The sequence below is a fragment of the Lactuca serriola genome, chromosome 8 (assembly GCF_051521515.1).
Source record: "Lactuca serriola cultivar US96UC23 chromosome 8, Lser_US96UC23_V15, whole genome shotgun sequence".
Lineage (NCBI taxonomy): Eukaryota > Viridiplantae > Streptophyta > Magnoliopsida > Asterales > Asteraceae > Lactuca > Lactuca serriola.
The window spans coordinates 200,942,897-200,952,781 of record NC_136415.1 but is presented as its reverse complement, the minus strand read 5'-3'; the positions used below and the strand labels follow the sequence as shown (position 1 = coordinate 200,952,781).

At 36.5% G+C, this 9,885-nt stretch overlaps 1 protein-coding gene across 1 annotated transcript; it reads left to right on the top strand.

Annotated features, from left to right (window-relative positions):
- Window positions 1–8,159: 8,159 nt before the first annotated feature.
- Window positions 8,160–9,593, top strand: LOC145067759 (uncharacterized). Its single transcript, XM_079014816.1, has one exon. It carries the CDS (start codon window positions 8,160–8,162, stop codon window positions 9,591–9,593), a length of 1,434 nt encoding a protein of 477 aa, XP_078870942.1.
- Window positions 9,594–9,885: the final 292 nt, after the last annotated feature.

Below are 9,885 nucleotides of genomic sequence, written 5' to 3'. Positions count from 1 at the left end.
AATCCCGAACTATCTGAAGCACCAAAACAATCATTAGTCCAAGCACAATATCCTTCCAAGGGTAAATTGACCAATTTACCCTTGACTCAATCTGGTCCAAGACTAAGGCCCACAATCAAAGTATGAAAGGCCCAACACTAGAAAAGCTCTCGAGCCCACTAATGGCCCATTAATGGCCCAATTTGCTACATTGGGCCCATTCTCCTTATTGGGCCTTACCCAATGCCCAAGACCCATACTTGGACCATCTTCCCTGACTCCTGATGACCCATTAAGGCCCAAAGACCCAAAGTCTAAAGCACATCCCACACCGTGGCCCAGATACTCAAAGCCCAACTGGCAGCGTTACGCGGGGCGTAAGTCGATGTACGCTTAGCGTACCAGCTCCATGACGAGTACGTTGGGCGTACCCTCATTTACGCGGGGCGTAATTTCACTAAGCTACAACTTCTCATAAGGTCTTAATGGCTTAAGCTCTTAAGCCCAAACTTCAGATCCATAGACCAAATATGCCTAGGATTCATAAAGTCTCAAACTTTATTACTTGGGACGTCCATAAAGCTCTCAATCCAAGGTCTTAATCCCTTAAGACCTATCTTTATCACATTTGAGACAACCAAAGCCTTTGGGACCTCATTTTTCTTACTCAAGACCTCTCCTAAGGTCTAAAAGGACAGCTAAATCTCAACCAACTCGAAGCATGCATCAAGATGAGGTTTTTGGGACAAGAATGATGTCAAAACTTCATAACACCAAGATCGACACAAAATAAATGGCAAGCAAGAGACTTTATACCTAAAAAGGGCTCCAAAAGATGATGCTTTTCCAGATCTACAAGCTCCAGCCTCCCCACTCCTTCCTTGAAATCTTCCTCTTTCTTCTTCTTGGCTCTCCTTTACCAAAACAAGATTTCCAAGGTCAAACACACCCAACAATGGGGGTGGGACGGCTATCTAGGTTTTCTGAGGATAAGAGGGTGTTTATGGAGGCTAGGGTGAGAACCATTATGTTCCTTTTATAGTGGTTAACCCAAAAATTAGGGTTTTGAGACTCTGAGCGTACGCTGGGCGTACTTCTCGTACGTTGGGCGTACACCTTGAACACCTGCGACCAACTTGCCCCATTACGCTGGGCGTAACCCATCTTACGCTGGTCGTACCCACGCACGCCCCAACATGCATGCATGGTCTTCCATGCAAACTTTTCTCTATAAGGGCCATTCTTGCCAAATCTTCAAAGTGTCATAACTCCTTCATTCTAGATCCGATTCTGATGAACTTTATATCCATGGAAAGGTGGCGAGAAGATCTTCGCTTCTAGCAACACACCCCGATCCGGAACCTTCCCGAATAATAACTTGTTGCTCATGAAAGACCGAAACACCCTTACTCTTGATCTTGGGAACCCATAGATCGATATTTTAAGAACGGGGTGTTACAATTCAATTAATATTTCAAATCATACTCTTAACAATATCAATCCATTCATAATTCCAAATAAACAACGGAAATACTAATGAGAAAAATCTCATATCAAGTGTTTGTGACAAGGAACTAATCTTTGAATCACGCCTGTGTACAGTCAACCTTTGGCCTTACCCTTATTCATACCTGATGTACCTGTAATAATCATTTTATAAAGGAAAGGGGAAGCACGAAGCTTCGTGAATTCCAACACAACATAACAATAAAAGGATTTCACCGTACTCCTACTTATCATGCCATCATCAAATATACAAACATTCATATAGTATAAACATCAAGATCATGTAACTCGTTCCTATTTAGGAACACATCCTAAACAACTCCCAAATAAGGACTCAGTATTCAACCGTCGAATCCACAGACTTGGCGTTTCCGCCTTGTCCCCTAACTTGACATAATGGCCTTCGGTTAGTCAACTCGGTATTCAGCCGTCTAGCCCAAAAATATCATGCATATACATTCCACATAAAAAATAAGAACATCAAAGATAACTCATGCAACAAGTATTACTTTTGTTGGGTTTTGAGCACTATAACAACCTTATGGTGCACATGCAACCCTAGATGCTTTGGATCTAAGTTTTCTCTAATTATACATGCAAATAGATTTTCCAAAGCATACATCCTAACTAGCATACAATATGACAATTTGAATAATACAACTATTTAAATGACTTACCTCTTAGTAGGACTTGTAGTTCTTGGCCTTTAAAAGCTTTAGCACCTCAAATGTGATGCCTCTAATGTGTCACAAACACCAATATGCAAGAGGAGGCTTGAGAGAATAAACTGGCTATCACCAAAATCGTCTATCTCCCTCTAAAGAACACATAGGGCCGATTTTAGTGCCTAAGGGACTCCTTTTATAGTGTGGCAAAACTAGGGTTACATCCATGCAAACCCTAATGCCCATGATCTTTCATATTACTTACGCTCCATGGGGTAAACCTCCATATACTATCCATAGACTACCATATTAGTTTAGCCCATTCCAAATAATCATTGGTCCACATTATAAGAATCATTGATTTACTTAATCAGTCCCCATATATTTAATCAGACTCTTTTGATCACTAAATTAATTCTTGATCAATACTAATTAAATAATATGATCCCACAATTAATATATTATACTTATAATATATTAATAAATCATAATATCCTTATTCTCAAAAGTCCATCCTATCAAATTGCACTGGTGAAGGCAACCCAAAAAGACCAAGCTACTATCGGGTCAAGTACATACCAGTTATAGTTATGGGATTAGACACATAATCCAACAACTTTAAATATCAATCATATAGTTCCTAGTAGGGATGAGAGTGGGTCCAAACCTGGACCGGTAGACCCAGACCCGGAAAACCCGGGAACCGGTTAACGAGATTTTTTAGGACCCGAAACCGAACCGGTATATAGGAACCGGTTCCGATTCGGTTCCGGGTAAGGTACCACGTAAAGTGGGTCTAGAACCGGAAAACCCGGAAATATCAAAGTGGGTTGAATGGAACTGGGTAAAGTGGGTCTAAAACCAAAAAACCCGGGGAACCGGGTAAAGTGGGTCGAATGCATGTTTTAAATTTCACAAAATACAAAAATTAAGTTGAGAAAAAAAAAACCCGCAGCTTTGATATCCCAACTTTGGGAGACTATAAATCAATGAATATGAAACCAAAATTGACAAAATTATAGTTTAAAATCATGTACAAACTCTATACTACACTTTGGAAAAAACCACATGCTATTCCGACTTCAAACGAATTAGATATGCATGTTTTAAATCTATCACAAAATACAAAGAAAGCTAAAAAACATAAAATTTTCAGCTTTGATATCCCGACTTTGAGAGAATATAAGTCAATGAATAAACACCTAAAAATAACAAATTATAGTCTAAAATCATGTACAAACTATAAACTACACTCTGAAAAAAAACCTCATGCCAATCCGACTTCAAACGAATGAGATATTCATGTTTTAAAACTATCATAGAATATAAAAATAGCTGAAAAACATAAAATTTCCAGTTTTGATATCCCGACTTTGAGAGACTACAAGTCAATGAATATAAACCCAAAAATGACTATGTCAAATATAGATATTAAGGTGTATATATATATATATATATATATATATATATATATATATATATATAATATCACATTTTCATAGTCATTTTGGGTCATTTATTAAAATGCTTTTAAAAAATCGGCCAACTAAGGAAATAAATTTCAGGTCCACTAAAAAAGATTAGTCGGAAGGAAACTATTTTCAACCAGCCATAAAACTGCTAACAAACAGGTAACTTCATAATAAAAACCCCAAACCATTAAACTACTAAAAAGGATGGACGTATTGTCTGTTATTTGAAACACCACATCCAATTTTTTAACCCAAAACAACGATACAAACCTATTTTCGACCAAAAATAACGACATAATTTATTTTTTACAAATAAAAGCAACATACTAATCGTCGGCCCCTGTTTGGTGATACTTGCCAACACATTGTCTCTTATTTTTAAAATGACATATTTCTTCAAGCAAACAAGTCATTGAATTGAAACTAATGATTGTCCATCGAAAAAAAAAACTAATGCTTAGTGATATTTGTCAATACATTGTGTCTTATTTTTAATATAACATGTTTCCTAAAGAGAAAACAATTTCCAATTCGATTATGTTTCGCATTAGCAATCAATAAAGCTCAGGTACAAACAATTCCAAATGTAGGTACTTATCTTCTAGAATCTGTTTCTCACATACCCAACTTTATGTGACATTATCCAAATGGATATCACGTGCCAATACAAAAGTATTAGTGAACTCTGATGAACAATTCAATGACAGTGAAATATATCCTTTAAATATGTTGTATAATGAAGTGTTGCAAGATTAATAATACATAATTAAGCATGTGTTAATGTATATTTGTAAAAAATCTTAATTTTGATTTTTCATTCTTATTGATTCCGTTTCCGCTAGCATGAATCTTATTGATGGTTGTTTAGATGTAGTAAACTATTTGCACAAAATAACTAATCTCTTGTAGAAATTAATTTATGAAAAAACAATTTCCACCCGTCGCTTGGCACAGGTAAACGGCTAGTGTGTGTGTGTGTGTGTGTGTGTGTGTGTGTGTGTGTATATATATATATATATTGTCTGAAGTTTTTTGTGTGTATAATAAATCTTGTGTTTATCTAATTTGAGTTAATAATTTACTCAACCTTAACCAGACGACTATCTTTTGGATTTTAGTCATGGTATGGGTTTCTTGATCCCTTTAACCATTCTCATTTTGGTTCTAACTAACCTTTATTCCTCTTTCTATCTAATAGGACAGGAAGCCCAAAGTGAATCGATGATCTAAGTGGTGAGGATTTTAAGTGTGTTGTCTTATCTTTCTTAATTAAAATCCATCCATTTAAAACCCTTTTTGTACTGTTTTGTCTTTTTGTAGGAAAGTGGATTGGAAGTATGAAAATTTCATGCGACTAGCCAACTAAGGGTGTTGGTTTGGATGAGAAATATAGGTAAATACCAAGGTTGTAAAAAACGTTCGACGTTAGCTAGTCGGTGGACTCGGGTCAAAGGATTAATCGGCTAGGCGGAGATTTATCGCGGGATTAATAGGGGATCATTAATTGCTAATTTGTTGAATTTTAAAAAATTAAATATGACTAATATCATATCAAAGTTTGTAATTACCACTAATATGATAACAAAATAGGTTAATATGATTAATAGAACACTAATCATGCCTCAAATAGCATTGAAATAAAACTTCTTCAAAATGTTAAAATTCCATCGATTTATAATGTTTCACTCATTATGTATGTGGGGATTAATCGCTAGGCGCGCTCTAATCGGTCGAGTAGCGCCTAGGGATTAATCGGGACCTAGTCGGGATTTTTACAACAATGGTAAATTCCAAACATGTCGATAAATGGAACATTAAGTAGAAATTGATACACAAAAAATTGGGAAATTGTTAGAGCAAAATATGGATGTTAGCATATTAATGTATCCATTTTGAAAGTTCCTTTAATGTGCAGACAATGGTCAACAAAAAGACAAATGAAGACATCTCAGGCTACACAGCTACACAGGTTGGATCAAATGATCAATTGATACGGGTGGATATTATGAAAAAGCAGTCAAGAGTATTTCAGCTTGCCATAACCTAACCCCAAAAAAAAAATCCAAACCTTAACCGCAAAAATTGATTAACTGGTCCGGTGTCTCTTGTCTTCGGTCTTTGTAAATTGAAGTTTTAACTATGATTACGTGGACTTATGTATTCATTTTTTATGAAGAAACTTCTGCATACATAATCTATGCTAGGAGTTTTCTCCTATAAGTTACAAGTTACAGTATAGTGCTCATGTCGAATAGATTATCAAGATTTTGTATTGTTTGTGTCATATATCTCTTATTACTTAAAGTAACAACTAATTCTTCATTTCAGTTAATATTTAATTGAAAATATCGTTTTAAAATTCTTAGTTACTTCTTCTCATATAATATTTCTTTTTACTATTTGGAATGGTAAAAATCGGATAAGGAATGGAATTGGTTACTCTATTGGAATAAAAAAATTGTTTTTTTTTCCTGATGGGATGGAATAGATCATTCATGAAGGACTCAGATTTCTTCATTTTTCTTAATTTTCATAGCTTAAGTGGGAGGTGTTTCTTTTTTCGTTTTCATCATAGAATGCAGTTGGAATTTGTAAGATAAGCCATTTTTATTCAAAAGTTTATTTTATGAGAAATATTTTAGAATTTTCATGATTTTGATTGATAACAAAAAATGAAAGTACAATGCTATTTCATGTATCTTTTTAAATTCTTTGTCTGTTAAACAACAACACAAGTGACCAAACATTTCTTTATTTAAATGTTAACTTCTTAATCTTTCTGTCCCAGGAAAAAGAATTGTCCAAAACAGGATGTTATTATCCGTCTAAAGTAGGATGCTAAATAAAACAAAGAAAATTAAGATTTTCCTTATCGTTTTTTTTGTATTATAGACACCACTTTTTCTGTTTTCCTATTTGCAAGATTGTACATTTGTTTTTTTTATTATTAAGGTATTGTAGTTTGAAAAAACCTACCCAATTAGGATATTAATCTTTTAAAATGTTTACCCATTTAAAGTAGTACAAATTGCTTTGTATTTCCATGATATTCTTACAATTGATTAGATTTAATGTTATAATACACAAATACATGGACGTGTCTTGCTGTTTCTTGCATTTCACCGATCTAAAAACTTCCAATTACAAGAAATAATAATGTACTTCAATTTATTTGTGTATTTTGGCATCCTACTTTCAATTAATTCGTCAATTAAAGTTCGATGTTTCCCATCAATAGGGATTTTCTTTGTCGTAATGTAGAGACAAGTACACATAATCTTCTTCCTATTATTGTAATCATTTAAAGAGTATATAAGCACAATGTTGTAATAGAAAGAAACGAAAGTAGATCGCTATAATAACAATTGAAGGGAGAAATTGGGTGTTGTGTTTATTAGACTATTATTATCTATCTTATATTTAGAGGGATTATTGTGTAATATTGTATCCTATAAATATCCCTTGTATTTACCATTCACAAATATACCATAATACAATGCAATTGTCGATACCTAAAGTCGTTTATGGTATCAGAGCCTGGTTAACCTAATATTGCCGCCAAATTCAACTTCCGACTCTAATCTATAAGTCGAAACCATATGTTTCTGTTCATTCTCCCTTTAAGCGATCCCACCATATACAGGCAATCACAATCTTCTAGATCCTTGCCACCAAGATTCTGATGCAGGGGCATCCGATCACAACCTTATTTTGGCTGATTTTATTTTCTTTTATGTTTATTTCTTTCTTATTTAAATAATAATGATTTCTTTAGAAGATTATCTCTATTTTTGGAGTATATCCTCTAATCGAAATCTCTAGGAGTATTTTTGTTAATTTCCTGTTTTTTCTAGGGTAATTCTATTTGCCCTATAAGTTTGTTTTTTTCCTAGAATTGAAAGACATAATTTTTTTGTTCTCAAGATTAAAAGTATCGAGACCTTTTGTTCTTGTTCTTTACCACGTGTATCGTTTTTACCATTTGATTGCTAGAGTTTGCATCATTTTGGTATCAGAGCGCACATGTTGTCTTTCAAATGGTCGGACGTGCAGACGTAACCCTCGTAGAAACGCCGATGGAGGCAACGACTGTGAGCAACCTGACCCACATGATATCGAAATTGAAAGATTGCAACAACGGATAATGGAGTTGGAGATGTGACAGGAGGAGAGAAGTTTAGAGGAGGCCAGTTCGGAACTCAGCTTTGGAGACGAAGAAGAGAACCCTTTCGGTGCCCCTCGACGTAATGCCTTTGAAACATACCAACGACATGGCCAGAGACAAAACAATGAAGACCCTTTGCGTAACCTGGGAATGAAGATACAAATTCCTGAGTGTGACGATAAGACCCACCTAGACGATTTTATTGATTGGGTGAACACGGTGGAGCGAGTTTTTGATCTCAAATATGTCCCTAACACAATTAAAGTGAAGCTTGTGGCCATAAAGCTTCGAAAGACTGCTTCGCCTTGGTGGGAACACGAGAAAAAACGACGCTAGAGGGATGGGAAGACCAAGGTCAAGACTTGGTCAAAGATGAAGAAGTTGCTACAAGGTAAGTTCCTTCCAGTCAATCACCGACAAGAAGCCTTTTTAGATTACCATAATGTTGGCCAAAAGGGTTCCTCCGTTGAAGATTTTATCGTAGAGTTTGATCGACTCAGAATGTGTTGTGCTGTTGAGGAAGAGGAAGAACAGGTTATCGCTCGATTTTTGGGTGCTCTTAAACCTGAAATTGCAGACATCGTTCATCTACAACGGTATTGGACGTATGCAGATGTTTGTCGTTTAACTTTAAAAGTGGAAAAACAGTTAAAAAACCGAGGCAAACCAGGAGGCAGCAGGTTTATAACCTCTTCCCAACCCCCACCGACACACACCAACAAAACACCCAACCCTAAAGTCGACACCCCAACAAGTACTATCAACAACGCACCAGGCCCCCGTGTTCTTCGATGCTTCAAGTGTCAGGGTGTGGGACACATCGCTAGAGAATGCCCGAACAAGCAGTTAGTTACCCTGGTGGAAGAATCAGCTCCTGTTTATGAGACCGAAGATGAAAAGGAGAGTGATGGGGAGGAAACCGAAGTAGTATATGCTGATCATGGTGAACTCCTGATTGCCCAACGTGTTTTAAATGTAGATGTGTCAAAAATAGTTGATGATAACTCGTGGTTGCGAAATAACATTTTTCGCACAAAATGTACAACGAAAGGGAATATTTGCAGTGTCATAATCGATGGAGGTAGCTGTGACAGCATGGTGGCAACAACAGTGGTAGAGAAGCTCGGCCTCGAGGTGGTAAATCACCCAGAACCGTATCAACTGACATGGCTGAAGAAGGGAAATGTCGTCAAAGTAAGTAAGCGTTGTTTGGTTCAATTTTCGATTGGGAAAAAGTATATTGATGAGGTCTGGTGTGAGGTAATTCCCATGGATGCGTGTCACATCCTACTGGGAAGACCTTGGCAATATGATCAGAGGACCGAGCATGATAGGTTTTTAAACACTTATAGTTTCAAGAAAGATGGAGTAAATATAGTCTTAGCACCCCTCAACACAAGAGATAACCCCATTGACAATTTATTTTTATCAAAGGCTGAAATTAAGGGGTTAATGAAGCTTACTCCTCAAACCCTCATGTATGCTCTAGTGGTAACAGATGAAAACAAACAAGCCCCACCTGTCCCCGAACTGATCCAACCCTTAATCGAGGAGTTTCAGGGTTTTTTTCCAAGTGATATCCCATCTGGTCTACCACTAATGAGGGAAATCCAACACTGTATTGATTTCTTACCAGGCTCCACCATTCCAAATAAGCCTGCCTACCGCATGAACCTTAAAGAATTTGAAGAGTTACACCGACAAGTCAACGAGTTACTTGAAAAGGGGCTAATACGAGAGAGTATGAGTCCATGTGTTGTTCCCGCTTTGTTAGTTCCGAAACAAGGAGGAACTTTTCGCATGTGAATCGACAGTCGAGCTGTCAACAAAATAACAGTCAAATACTGGTTCCCAATTCCTCGATTCGATGACTTGATCGACCAGTTGCATGGCTCAAAAAAATTTTCCAAGATTGACTTACGCAGTGGGTACCACCAGATTCGTATGCGACCCGGTGATGAATGGAAGACCGCTTTCAAGACACGTGACGGGTTATATGAGTGGCTAGTAATGCCATTCGGTTTGTCCAATGCACCGAGCACATTCATACGCCTGATGAACCATGTTTTCAAACCATTTATCGGTCGCTTCGTTGTTG

Excerpts from the sequence above, each read along its gene's own strand:
- LOC145067759 (XM_079014816.1), top strand. The coding sequence starts at position 8,160 with ATGAAGAAGTTGCTACAAGGTAAGTTCCTTCCAGTCAATCACCGACAA.